Here is a 15241-nt window from a genome sequence, read left to right as displayed (position 1 = left end):
AAGGGAAGTAGGAGGGGCTAGTTATTACACCTACCCCCCTCTATTTTTCCATTCCCCATTCTGGTTACCCTTCTCTTTTGTAGACAATATGCCAAAAATGATCTAACTAATGTTTTCTGCTTCTGTCATTTAAAAACTCAGACAGAATTGCATCAAATATTCAGCTATACTCATCCATTAGTGATTGAGGTCCAGTTATTGTAAACTGAGAGAATCCCATATTCAGAGAGAAAAAAATCTAGATCCACTGTCATGACAGTTTCAGGATTTATTTTTAAAAAGGAACCACTTGAAATTAGATTGTAGGTAGAGGTCCTATAACCTTGTCATTTGTTTCTGTTGTCCATTAGTTTCATTATTAGAAATGAATGAAAAAATTGCTCCCAAGTGTATAATAACAACATTAAAAATGAGCTAGAAAAAGTATTAAACTTGTAAATGTTGGGTTAGGTTTGGGGCTGTGCAGATTCTTTGCAGAATAGTAGGAATCCATTAGTTGCAATGCATTGTTATCAATCAGATGGAAAAGGGCCAATAGAGAATTATAAAATCAATATGTCTGTACTACAGTACCATTATGGATCATATGCATGACAATTCACAATGGGTTTTATGTTCAAAACATTTTTGTTAAGATTGCTGTCTGAAATAAACAGATTGTTTATTTTATATGCAATAAAGTCCTGCTTTAATACTAATGGCATTTTCCAGTGCAAATTAGTCAGTTTGAAGTCACAGCAAACAAACATTTAATATATAAGTAGTTCAATTTCATTTCTGAATGGAAAAACTGAATCAACATTACATACTTAAGCATTTTGAACTACATGGATGTTTTCCTGTTTCACACAGCAGTATCACTCCTCCACATTCAATCTGCCACTCATTCTTTGAGGGGAACTGCCTCTGAACAATTGTCCAACCCACAATCTCAAAATAGGGCCGTAATATTCAACACACTAAATTAATATGCATTGGAGAGAGCAGAGAAAATAGTTATCTTGGAAATTAGTAACAAGATGATTTCAATTAATTATTATATAAATCATGATGATGTTTGTCTTGTTACTATCACTCTTGGTTAAGTAACAAATTAATTTAAAAATTCTGTTGTCAAGCCACATTTATTTTTTTTTAACTACAGCCAAAGCTAGTGATAACTACCTCAAAACAAGACAATATTATGGAATAATACACAAAATGCTGAGGGAAATCAGCAGGTCTGGCAGTATCTATGGAGAGGAATCTTAATGAAGGGTCTCAGCCCAAAACATTGACACTTTATTTTTCTCCATAGATACTACCTTACCTGCTGAGTTAGTCTAGCAGTTTGTGTGCTTTAGTCTGAATTTCCAATATCTGCAGAGACTCGTGTCAATATTGCAGAACTCCCATAAAGATGCTAGGCTTGTCTGCATCAAGCCCAAACCATACATTTTTTCCCCTGTCTGTATCAATATGGTAGGAAATATGGTGGCACTGTTGATCAGAGATAGTGTCACAGCTGCAGAAAAGGTTGCACCAAGGAGGGATTGTCTACAGAGTCTCTGTGGGTGGAGGTTAGGAACAGGAAGGGGTCAATAATTTGACTGAATGTTTTTTATAGGCCGCCCAATAGTAACAGGGATATCGAGGAGCAGATAGGGAAACAGATCCTGGAAAGGTGTAATAATAACAGAGTTGTTGTGATGGGAGATTTTAACTTCCCAAATATCGATTGGCATCTCCCTAGAGCGAGGGGTTTAGATGGGGTGAAGTTTGTTAGGTGTGTTCAGGAAGGTTTCTTGACACAGTATGTAGATAAGCCTACAAGAGGAGAGGCTGTACTTGATTTGGTATTGGGATATGAACCTAGTAAGGTGTCAGATCTCTCAGTGGGAGAGCATTTTGGAGATAGTGTTCATAATTCTATCTCCTTTACAATAGCATTGGAGAGAGATAAGAACAGACAAGTTAGAAAAGAGTTTAATTGGAGTAAAGGTAATTATGAGGCTATCAGGCAGGAAATTGGAGCCCATCATCTCACGCAGACGGTAGAAGGAAGAAAAACTCTTCCTGCCATGAACCTCCAGCGCCGCAGCTTGCCGATACAGCACTTTGGGAGCCCCGACCACAGCCAACTCCGAGTCCGCAGACTTGCAGCAAACTGAAAAGCTTGAGCATGTAGATATTAAGAAAGAGGATATGCTGAAGCTTTAGGAAAGCATCAAGTTGGATAAGTCACCAGGACCGGATGAAATGTGCTCCAGGCTACTATGGGAGGTGAGGGAGGAGATTGCTGAGCCTCTGGCGATGATCTTTGCATCATCAATGGGGACAGGAGAGGTTCCCGAGGATGGGAGGGTTGTGGATATTGTTCCTTGATTCAAGAAAGGGAGTAGAGAGAGCCCAGGAAATTATAGACCAGTAAATCTTCCTTCAGTGGTTGGTAAGTTGATGGAGAAGATCTTGAGAGGCAGGATTTATGAACATTTGGAGAAGTATAATATGATTAGGAGTAGTCAGCATGGCTTTGTAAAGGGCAGGTCATGCCTTACAAGCCTGATTGAATTTTTTGAGGATGTGACTAAACACATTGATGAAGGAAGTGCAGTAGATGTAGTGTATATGGATTTCAGCAAGGCATTTGATAAGGTACCCCATGCAAGGCTTACTGAGAAAGTAAGGAGGCATGGGATCCATGGGATTATTGGTTTGTGGATCCAGAACTGGCTTGCCCACAGAAGGCAAAGTTTGGTTGTAAATGGGTCATATTCTGCATGGAGGTCGGTCACCACTGGAGTGCCTCAGGGATCTGTTCTGGGACCCTTACTCTTCGTGATTTTTATAAATGACCTGTATGAGGAAGTGGAGGGATTGGTTAGTAATTTTGCAGATGACACAAAGGTTGGAGGTAGAGGGCTGTCAGAAGTTACAGCGGGACATTGATAGGATGCAAAACTGGGCTGAGAAGTAGCAGATGGAGTTCAACCCAGATAAGTGTGAAGTAGTTCATTTTGATAGGTCAAACATGATGGCAGAATATCGTATTAATGGTAAGACACTTGGCAGTGTGGAGGATCAGAGGGATCTTGGGGCAGAGTCCATCGGATGCTCAAAGTAGCTGTGCAGGTTTACTCTGTAGTTAAGATGGCATATGGTACATTGGCCTTCATCAATTGTGGGATTGAATTTAAGAGCTGAGAGGTAATGTTGCAGCTACGTCGGACCCTGGTCAGACCCCACTTGGAGAACTGTGCTCAGTTCTGGTCGCCTCACTACAGGAAGGATATGGAAACCATAGAAAGTGTGCAGAGGAGATTTACAAGAATGTTGCCTGGATTGGGGAGCATACCTTATTAGAATAGATTGGGTGAATTCGGCATTTTCTCCTTGGAGCGAAGGAGAGTGAGAGGTGACCTGATAGAGGTGTACAAGAGGATGAGCAGCATTGATCATGTGGATAGTCAGAAGCTTTTTCCCAGGGCTGAAATGGTTGCCACAAGAGGACACAGGTTTAAGGTGCTGGGGTGTAGGTACAGAGGAGATGTCAGGGGTAAAGTTTTTACTCAGAGAGTGGTGATTGCATGAAATGGTCTGCCGGCAATGATGGTGGAGGTAGATATGATAGGTCTTTTAAGAGGCTTCTAGATAGGTACATGGATCTTAATCAGATAGAGGGTTATAGGTAAGCCTAGTAATTTCTAAGGTAGGGACATGTTCAGCACAACTTTGTGGGCCAGAAGGCCTGTATTTTGCTCTAGGTTTTCTATGTTTCTATGAAACAAAAGACTGGCTTGTAATAACTGTACTCTTTTGCCTGTCTAATCTGAAGTCCTCATTTACTGCCTCAGTAGACTTAAGCATCACATTCCTCTACCAATATCTCCTTGCTATTGCTATCTGTAGTGTGAAATTGCAACTGAATTTGAAAACACACCACTTTATACACACTTTTGAGTAATCTGTAACAGTCTAAGAAACTGAAAATATTGAAAATGGAGATGCAGAAAAAATCAATTTTAACTGATAGTAAAAGTCACAAAATTATTTAACTTTATAGTTCATAGTCAAGTAAAATAGCCAGTCATTTGAGAAATTTAAAATACAAATGTATATATTGTACATATTCACTTAATTCTCTAACTAATGATAGGCATTGTATTGTTAGGACAGACAGGTAGGCATAGGGGATAGGGTGACTCTGTTGGTTAAAAATGAAAGTAAAAACCTTAGAATGACATGACATGGGATTGGAAGATGTTGAATCCTTCGGGTAGAGTTAAGAAACTACAAGGATGAAAAGACCCAGAGGGGTGTTATGTACTCAAAATAGTAGCAAGGATGCGGGGTACAAATTTCAATGGGAGATAGAAATGGCATGTATAAGGCATGTTCTGATAGACATCTGGGAACTTCAATATACAGGTAGATTCAGAAAACCAGATTTATGCAGGATCTAAAGAGAGGGAATTTGTAGATTGCCTAATAGATAGTTTTCTAGGGCAGCTTGTGGTTGAGCCCAATAGGGAAAAGGCAATTCTGGATTGGGTGTTGTTTAATGAACTAATTTGATTAGGGAGCTTAAGGTAAAGGAACCTTTGGGAGGCAGTGATCATAATATGATAAAATTCATCCTGTAGTTTGAGGTGGAAAAGCTAAAATCTGGTGTATTGATATTACAGGAATTATAGAGGCATGAAAGAAGAGTTGGGCAAAGTAGATTGGAAGAAGACACTGGCAGGGATGACAGAAAATCAGCAATGGCTGGAGTTTCTGGAAGCAGTTCAGGAGGTGCAAGACAGATACATCCGAAAGAAGTAATGCTCTTAAGGAAGGATGAGGCTACCATGGCTGACAAGTAAAGTCAAAGAGAGCATAAAAGCAAAAGAGAGGGCAGATATCAAATATTAGTTGGAAGTTACAGGATTGAGAAGGTTTTAAAAACCAACGGAAGGCATCTAAAAGTAATAACAAGAGAAAAGATTAAATATGAATGTAGGTTAGCCAATAAGATAAAAGAGGATACCAAATGTTTTTACAGATACATAGTATAAAGCATAAATGAGTGGTAAGAGTGAAAATTGAACCACTGGAAAATTTTGTGACAGAAGCAATAATGGGAGACAAAAAAATAGTGGGCAAGCTCATTAAGTATTCTGTGTCAGTCTTGACTGTGGAAGGCACCAGAAATAAGCCAGAAATTTGAATGTGGTGGAGGAAGAAATGGGTATAGTGTTATTACTAAGGAGAAAGTGCTTGAGAAGCTGAACAATTTAAAGATAGATACAGTATATGGCCTAGTCCAGATGGTCTACATCCCAGGGTCCTGAAAGGGTAGCTGAAAGGATTGTGGAAGCATTAGCAGCAGACTTTCAAGAAGGAATGGTTCTGGAAGAGCAGAAAATTGCAAATGACATTCCACTCCTCAAGAACAGAGAGAGGCAACAGAAAGGAAATTATAGGCCAGTTTTTGCCTGATTTCAGTGGTTGTGAAGATGTTGCAGTCCATTATTAAGGATGAGGTTTCAGAGTACTTGCATATTAAAATAAGCCAAAGTCAGCTTGGTTTTCTAAAGGAGAAATCCTGCCAAAGAGATCTGCTGGAATTATTTGAGGAAATAACAGGCAGGATAGACAAAGGAGAGTCGGTGAATGTTGCTTATTGGGATTGACGGCTTTGTTGCCAGGGAAAGACTTAGACCAAATAGGAGAATGAACAAAGAAGTGGCAGATGAAATACAGTGTCAGGAAGTATATGGTTATACACTTTGGTAGAAGAAATAAAAGTTATGGACTGTTTTCTAAACTGACAGAAAATTTAAAAATCAAAGGTGCAGAAGGACTTGGGGTTCTTTGTGCAGGATTGCACAATGGTTAACTTGCCTGTTGAATTGGTGGTAAGGAAGGTAAATGCAATATTAGCATTCATTTTGAGGGGACTAGAATATAAAAGAAAGCATGTAATGCTGAGGCACTCACATCTAAGGTGATGAAATGCTTTACGAGGTTGGTAATGACTAGAATGAACTCCTGCCTCAGCAAGGACCTGGACCCATTGCAGTTTGCCTATCACCACAATATCTACAGCAAACACAATCTCAACGGCTTTTCACACAGCCTTAGATCACCTGGACAATACTAACACCTATGTCAGCATGCTGTTTGTTGACGGTAACCCAGCATTTAACAACATCATGCCCTCAGTCCTGATCGATAAGCTACAGAACCTCCCTCTTCAATTCAATCCTCGACTTCCTAACTGGAAGAACATATTCTTTGTGGATTGGTAATAATATCTCCTCCTGGCTGATGATCATCACTGGTGCATCTCAGAGGTGTGTGCTTAACCCACTGCTCTACTTTCTCTATACCCATGACTATGTGGGTAGGCACAGCTCAAATGCCGTCTATGAATTTGCTGATAATACAAGCATTGTTGGCAGAATCTCAGATGGAGATGAGAGGGCGTACAGAAGCGAGATATGCCAACTAGTTGAGTGGTCTTGCAGCAACAATCTTGCACTCAACATCAGTAAGACCAAAGAGCTGATTGTGGACTTCAGAAAGAGTAGGACAAGGGAACAGAAACCAATCCTCATAGAGGGATCAGAAATGAAGAGAGTGACCAATTTTAATTTCCTGGGAATCAAGATCTTTGAGGATCTAACCTGGTCCCAATACAGTAGCTACATTTCATTCATAGTTTGTCGAGATTTGGTTTGTCACCTAAAACATTTGGAAACATCTACAGATGTACTGTGGAGAGTATTCTGACCAGCTGTTTAGCATGGGGTGAGGGGCTACTGCACAGGATCAAAAGAAGCAAAAGAAAATCAGTTAGCTCCATCATGGGTACCACCCTCCATAGTATCCAATACATCTTCAAGGAGCAGTGCCTCAGAAAGCTGATGTCCATTATTAAGGACTCCCATCACTCAGGGCATATCTTCCTCTCATTGGTACTATCGGGAAGGAGATATAGAAGCCTGAAGGCACAAACTCAGTGATTCTAGAACAGCTTCTTCCCCTCTGCTATCGATTGCTAAATGGACACTGAACCCATGAATACTACCTCACTTTTTTCATTATTTCTGTTTTTGCACTATTTTAAATTTAACTATTTAATATATGTAGGGGTCTTAGTACTGTTAACTGTTAATAAAATGGCTTCTCTGCAGTGTTAATAATGAGATGGCTTCTTTGTATTGTTAACTGCTGAGGTAATGGGTTTTCTGAACAGCATGTTTGGTTTATGATTAGTGATAATGGGACTTTTATCCAACCAGAGAGATGATATTCTTTCTTGTCTGTCTAAAGCTGTTAGTTTGTGTGAGTTTTGGGATCTTCGGAGCGGAGAGGCGAGGAGGCAGGACGAGCAGGAAGCGCTCTGGTTGACCACCGTGGTTGGTCCCAGGCCGAGGTTCGAGGAGTTCGGAGGAGATCGAATGGTGGAGAGAATACCCGGCTTCTTGAGCTCCAACGATTTTGTGCACAAGTTGATAAACTCTGGTAAGTGTGGCACCTTTTTTTTCTCTTTTGTATTTGTATTTGTTTCTCTTTTAACCTCTTAGTTCCAGTAAAATTATAAAGTGTAATCATTTCCTTGCATATTGTGTACTGTTTGATATTTTATGTAGTGGGTGGGTACCGGAGTACATCACGGTGTCCACGCCAACGCGATTACAGAGTTGGCGGGGTTGGTGTCAGTTCACCCTAGATGAACGGGAGTCAATTGAGGCATAGTTGCTATATATATATTTATATATACTGTAATTGATTTACTTTTTTTTCTCTATATTACCATGTATTACATTATACTGCTGCCGCTAAGTTAACAAATTCCACAACGTATGCCAGTGCTATTAAACCTGATTCTGATTCTGACAGTCCATACTAGGAGTATTGTCACCAGCTTTAGGCCTCTTATCTAAGAAAGGATGTGTTGGCATTGGAGAGGGACGAGAGCAGGTTCACAAGAATGATTCTAGGAGGGAACTGTTTAACAAATCAGGTGCATTTGATGGCTTTAGGTTTAGTAGAATGGGTGGGGGGTGGGGATCACATAGAAACCTACTAAATATTGGAAGACTAGATAGAGTGGATGTGGTGAGGATGATTCTGATAGTGGGGGAGTCCAGGACCAGAGGGCACAGATTCAAAATAGGACATCCCTTTAGAACCGAGATGAGGAGGAATTTCTTTAGCCTGCATCTGGTGAATGTGTGGAATTCACTGCAACAAACGGGTATGGAGGCCAAGTTATTGGGTATATTTAAAGTGGAAGTTGATAGTTTCTTCATTAGCAAGGGTGACAAACGTTACGGGGAGAAGGCCGGAGAATGGGGTTGAGAAAGATAATGAATCAGCCATGATGGAATAGCAGAGCAGAGCTGAATGGCCCAATTCTGCTCCTGGGCCTTATGGTCTTACAGTAACAAATTATCAACTGGAATATTTTGTGAACATTATAGTTTCACATTTTTACTGTGTATTTTTCATTCAACAACTTTTACATACAATATTAAAGTTAAAATTGCCAAGCATATTTCTTAATGTGAAGAGTTATACCATTTATCATTCAGGACACAGAAGTATATGAGTGGCTTGACAAAAATCCAATGAGGCATAAGGAAAATGTTCATTTATTCATCATCAATTTTCAGCACTTAGTTGAATAAAGTCATAAGCAGGCAAAATCACAGTTGCTAAATCCTTGCAGTTAGCTCTTTTTAAATAAATGAGCCAATTACTTATTTTTTTTATTAATTATTGCTGATTTCTTCTTTACCACTATCTGATCCCTAAAAAAGCCCCATTATCACATTGGAAAGTGTGTAATTGTGCTTACAATGTTCTCAAGCTATCCCACTTGAATGTTACTAGAATTGTTTATGTATGGCTCTTTATTAAACACAACTAATTATAAAACAAAAAAGCTGGAATTATAAAAGTTTTCCATTGAAAAACTGTATCTTTCTAAATATGTGTCAGACATATATTCAGACTTCTGTTAGCAAACTCTACCTCTGATATTTACTCATTTAAAATGTGTTTGATGGACCCTTCACACAAAGTCCAAATATGATGTATTTGTTCAAAATCAATCCTGACTCTAGAAGCAATGTGAGAATACCTGGAAAAAGGAAGCTGGATATTTCTACCATCGACTATTGTTAAGAATTTAGAAAGAAGGTGTCTTCTGCCTGTTCAAACACTAGTAATTAATTGCTTCAAATTCTGTAATTACTTATATGCATTATACATTGCCGGACATTCAGTTGGGTCAAGTAAATAGCAAACTAACTACAAATCACAATCAGTGATTAGTAGAAGCTGGTTAAACTACCTTGACAGGGACAGTACAGACTGCATGATTAGAAACATTTGAGATAATTTGTGACACCTTTTAATTTTAAAACAACTTCCCATCAATTTGTTTGGCCAAACTATTAGACGTGTTTTTTTAAAAGTTAGTCATTCCCATGAACAAAATTATCAAAGAACTGTACATATTAAGTGTATCTTCATTTTATAGTTGGTATGTTCAATCAAGTTCAAAAAATTCTACTCTTATCCTGCTCCATTAATTCTAGTCAATTTATATAATCCATTTTCAATGGAATTATTTTTCATTTTTCTTGACACACTTTCATTAGTTAATGTCTATTTAATTCCCTCACATTTTCCCAAAGAAAGTATGCTATATAGTACATGCTTCTAGGTTACAAACACATCTGATAGCTCCATAATTTAAATGTAATAACTGTTATGTCAAGTATAACTTTAATATTCATATTACATTCTCAAGGGCAAAGATGTGAATATTCATTACCTTCCCGCACTGCCATAACAGCTACCAGAAAGTTAGTCAGAATCTGATTTCTATTTGCTTTTATTGATACTGTTACATTTACAAAGCAGCAGTTTGTCTTTGTGATTTCATCTTAACTACCTGCAATCTAATAATATCACCATTAAGAAATATTCTGGAAACGTAATGCTCTAAGCAAGTGATTAAGCAGCCCCCACATACCACCATTATGTTCCCATTTCCAGAATAGTATTATTCAGGTAAAACTGAACATAAATTTTGAATGCCTAGAGAAAACTATAATAATTGGCATGAAAGCACCCTCAAAACAAAAAAAAAGCACAATTCATCTTTGAAAATCTGTCATAGGGCCAATTTAATTAATTGTAGCAAACAACATTTAAGTTATAATTCTGATAAAGCTAAAATTTTGCTAATCTTTCCGAATATTGAAATACAACACTTCAGAAAAATCCATCGTTCTTGTAATATTTGAAATGTAAAGTTTCATTTAACTATTTACACATAATTTATAATTGTTTATTTTGCTTTATTGCCTTAGTTATTTTAACATTTTAAAACAATGCAAACGAGAGATGATCCTTAATAAATTATTGCTGCATATGGTTTTTGAGTGTTAAACGGCAAACATTCCCGCCCAAATGCCCCCACCAGAAAGCCCATTCCACTGCCAGCATGCTGCACTCTAAACCATCAGCTTGGGGGAAGGATATCCAAGCATTTGGAAAGGGCACCATTTACATTGTCTATTGATCCTGAAATGAATAAATTTATATTCCTGCTGTGCATCAGTGATTGCCAGCCCTCAATTCCCTTTGAATGGATTTCATTTCATAGACATTTGTTCAAGCTTTGCTTTCTGGCAACAGCTTATACTCAGCAATTAACAATAGGAATCCAACAAGCATCTTTCCATTATAATCATGTCTTCACTTCAGTTCATTTATTCACCCAGTTCAATTATGTTTCTCAGGCAATTCCTCCCAATTACATTAGCCTCATTTACTGCCTTTATTTGTGATTGCTTAGAAGACAAATAACTTAATAAAAGTCCTCAATATGACAACAGATGCAGATAATTAAATAATTTTACCTCAGAGAGCCATATTTCATATTAAATTATTGTATATTTTATAATTCTTTAAACATTTTTTTTATTTTAAAAATTAAATTAAATAATTCTACATTTTCAGTTAACTGAGCAGGTTATTTACTAAATTTTTGTCTTCAAATCTGATTGATTATGGAGATTTCATCTCAATTCTGCTTTATCCAGTGAACAATCACCTAAAAACTGAATTATATTATATTTTTCTCATTAATAATACAGTGGACATGCTTTGCTAACAGTATTTGTAGTTCATACAGAATTCAATATTGATCCTTTCATCCAAATCTTACAGAGTCTTAGTGTAGAGTGAAAACATAAATGAATTGATCTATTGTAGACCATTACTGCTGTGTGAATTAATCAATTTATTTTGTCAAGAGATAAATTATGAAGTTTCCACAAATTAACGTATTTTTCTATTATCCTAAAATGAGTTTAAGCAAGAAATAATACATGACATTTCACCAGACTTTTCCATTTGTCCTTGGTATTGATGGTCACAAGACCTAGAACAATAAACTTCTCTTAGAAGTAAAATTGAAATGTAATTTGAAGAAAATAGTGAGATATAATGTAAATTAATTTTAAATCGTTTCCTTTAAAGATAATCGAGTTCATATTGAGTCTTACGAGTTCTAGATTACTCAGGTGATAAAAAAATAAAAGTTCACCCCATTAACTGAGCATCCTTTGAAGTTTTCAATCTGTTCAGTGCTGCCCAAAACAATTTGTAGAGTCTTAATGCCTATTTGTGAAAATCTTTGACACGTCAGTTTTGCCTGCATGGAATTGGAAAAAACAGCAACTTCGGCCAAAGATGTGTGCAACTTCACCCCTTATCTCATTGCAGCGAAGCATTCTGATGGAATTGATTAGGTTCCCACAGCTCACTTGACGGACCGACGAGAAGCAGAAGCCAAACAAATAAATTTCTTTGGGTTCAGTTACTAGTTTGCTAAATCCGTTAAATTTGCATTAAAGGGCTTTAAATCTAACTCTTATTGAAGGTGGGCGAGGTGGAAGAAAAAATATTTTATCACTAGGACAAATAATCTATTATAAGCTTACATATACCCAATCATAACTGTCATTAAATTAAAAAAAATAACTGTTAGTCATCCCTAAATTATCAAATAAAGCAACAGAAATTAATAAATATGACCAATCTTAATCTATTACCAAACAAGGCGAGATCGGTTTTCAAACTGAAAAGGATGAAGTAACAATTATCTACCTATTGGTTCTAAACTTCTGCATTTTTTTTAAAGTGTGCTTTGCTGAAATAAATGACTCTTACCTACGCACAAACGTGACAAGCAAGAGACCTAAGATTACAGCTTTGAAGCTGCAGTATACAGGAATAAAGGCAAAACAGCGTCGTGTAAGTGTATCACTCTATCCGGATAATCACTTCGCTACAGTATCTTTTAGCAACATTTGCTAACGTAAAAACTATGTTCGGGGACCTGATGAATCAAGATCGGCAACAGCTGGAAGCCTCCATACACTTCAGTCTCTAGATATTGCAAGTACATGATCTGCGTACGAAAATAAAAAATCAATATCAAATCGACAAAATAAATGAGACAGTAAAGGGCATAATGTGTTTTCCTAGTAAGTCATCTCATGTTCAGATTAACGTTCCAATGTCTTTGGAAGGGAAAATATAAACAAGACTCAGCCTTCATAAAGCTCCGCGTTCTCTCTTTGTGCCCGACTCACCGTCCACAGCCATTGCGCTGAATGATGCCAGTCTATAAGGTTGCCATCCTGATCGGGCGCTCGATGTGTCGGCTGCAGAATCACTGGATGCTGCCGGACAGTAACAGGATGTTTTCAGCTCATGCACTCTCTCCCATCGCCTCCAGGCCACCGGAAATACGCCCGGAGCCTCCTTTCAAACTGCTGAATTTGGGACAATCCACACACAGACGAAAAAAAACGCCCGATTCTCAACGTCACATCGGATGCGCTGAGAAGGATTCTTTTGTGAGCAAGAATCTTCTACTGAGACAGTAAATGAGCAACAAAGGTGACCTGCTCGATGCTGACAGTCCTTAAAATGCAGGTCACAACTTGTATCGCTGGAAGAATGGGTTCTGGTATTTCTCTACCTGTGCGGCACCAGAACGGGAGGTGATAAAGAACAAAGGCAGCCGGGCTTTCTGCAAATTATTGATGCCTATTAGCGGTGCTGGACCAACTTTCAAAGCACCATCGGAAACGCGGAAAGTTATTTTTCATAATCATGAAAAATACTCCATAGCTCCAACCGACCGCGACTAAAAGGATAAGCACACACATTCTTATTTTATTCAGTCAGGTCACATTAACTATTGCTCATTATCTTCAACCCATTCATTTTATTTAACTGATTCTTCCTACATTTTTACCAAGAAGGTTTCATTTGAGTCAAAAACTCTTTGTTTTATTCCCTTCATCTTTCAGTTTGCAGAATCCTCAAACTGACTGTTGAAAGAAACATACAGACTGAGCTCAACACAAAATAGCCTCAACAGGACCTTGTGGTGATTTACACATAATTAACTTTAAAGTAGCTGAGAATATATATATTTATTATACAGACAGGTTAAAACCAGTATAATAAGCTCAAACATTGGACTTGACTAACTTTGTGAATTATTCAAGATAGTTTTTTTCCCCTCTCAATTGTTTCTCTTCCCATCGGACCCCTGAGCTTGCTTTATAGCTGGTTTGAATTTGAAAGCTGATCTTGTGAGTTTAGAGCATAATATTTAAATTACACACAAATAAAGACTGACAAATAACCAAAGTATAAAAATAGACAGACGGTACAATGGCTCCCCATAATCTGCCACCATCCTGCCCATTTTCAAAATCATTATTATCATACTTCTCTTTCAAAATGCAATTGACAACTCCTTCCATTGCCCTAATTTTAACTTCATTTATCTGCAAATCCCTCCTGATTTACATCCACCTTCCCAACAACAAGATGGCCTGCCCTCCGACTTGTAACCTTCTCTAATTTTCTGTTCATTTTATTAGCTCTTCCACCAGGAGCATCATATCCCCAATGATTACTTCAAATGTTTCCAGTTTTCAATTACCTACATGCCAACATGCTTTGCCTAAAATATTTAGGTCTTCTGGTACATTCATCACCTTTCCTGGCTTCTATCCTGCAATCTTATCACTTTTCTTTAGAATCTTATTTTCCAATTCATAGAAACATAGAAAAACAACAGCAAAATACAGGCCCTTTGGCCCACAAAGCTGTGCTGAATATGTCCTTACCTTAGAACTATCTAGGCTTACCCTTAGCCTCCCGTTTTTCTCAGCTCCATGTACACATCCAGGAGTCTCTAAAATACCCTATCGTATCCGCCGCCAGCAGCCCATTCCACACACTCACCACTCTCTGTGTAAAAAAACGTACCCCTGACATCTCCTCTGTACCTACTTCCAAGCGCCTTAAAACTTTGCCCCTGCGTGCTAGTCATTTCAGCCCTGGGAAGAAGCCTCTGACTGTCCACATGATCAATGCCTCTCATCATCTTATATACCTCTATCAGGTCACCTCTCATCCTCCGTCGCTCCAAGGAGAAAAGGCCGAGTTCACTCAACCTATTCTCATAAGGCATGCTCCCCAATCCAGGCAACATCCTTGTAAATCTCCTCTGCACCCTTTCTATGGTTTCCATATCCTTCCTGTAGTGAAGCGACCAGAACTGAGCACAGTTCTCCAAGTGGGGTCTGACCAGGGTCCGACGTAGCTGCAACATTACCTCTCAGCTCTTAAATTCAATCCCACAATTGATGAAGGCCAATGTACCATATGCCATCTTAACTACAGAGTAAACCTGCACAGCAGTTTTGAGTGTCCTATGGACTCAGACCCCAAGATCCCTCTGATCCTCCACACTGCCAAGAGCCTTACCTTTAATGCTATATTCTGACATCATATTTGACCTACCAGAATGAACCATCTCATACTTATCTGGGTTGAACTCCATCTGCCACTTCTCAGCCCAGTTTTGCATCCTATCAATGACCTGCTGTAACCACTGACAGCCCTCCACACTATCCACAACACCCCCAACCTTTGTGTCATCAGCAAATTTACTAACCCATCACTCCATTTCCTCATCCAGGTCATTTATAAAAATCGCAAGAGTAAGGGGACCCAGAACACCACTGGTCACCGGCCTCCATGCAGAATATGACCCGTTTACAACCGCTGTTTGCCTTCTATGGGCAAGCCAATTCTGGATCCACAAAGCAATGTCCCCTTGGATCCCATGCCTCCTTACTTTCTCAGTAAGCCTCGCGTT

General features: G+C 38.4%; 1 protein-coding gene across 3 annotated transcripts in view; it reads right to left on the bottom strand.

Annotated features, from left to right (window-relative positions):
- Window positions 1-12782, bottom strand: part of LOC132399823 (sterile alpha motif domain-containing protein 10-like) — a 112841-nt gene extending 100059 nt beyond the window's left edge. For all 3 annotated transcript variants that reach the window (XM_059980623.1, XM_059980621.1, XM_059980622.1), the window contains exon 1: window positions 12648-12782. In XM_059980623.1, coding sequence (XP_059836606.1) covers window positions 12648-12660 — 13 coding nt within the window. In that variant the 5' untranslated portion in view covers window positions 12661-12782. The remainder of the gene's footprint in view (window positions 1-12647) is intronic.
- Window positions 12783-15241: the final 2459 nt, after the last annotated feature.

The sequence above is a fragment of the Hypanus sabinus genome, chromosome 9 (genome assembly GCF_030144855.1).
Source record: "Hypanus sabinus isolate sHypSab1 chromosome 9, sHypSab1.hap1, whole genome shotgun sequence".
NCBI classification, from domain to species: Eukaryota; Metazoa; Chordata; class Chondrichthyes; order Myliobatiformes; family Dasyatidae; genus Hypanus; species Hypanus sabinus.
This window is presented reverse-complemented; position numbering and strand designations above follow the sequence as displayed.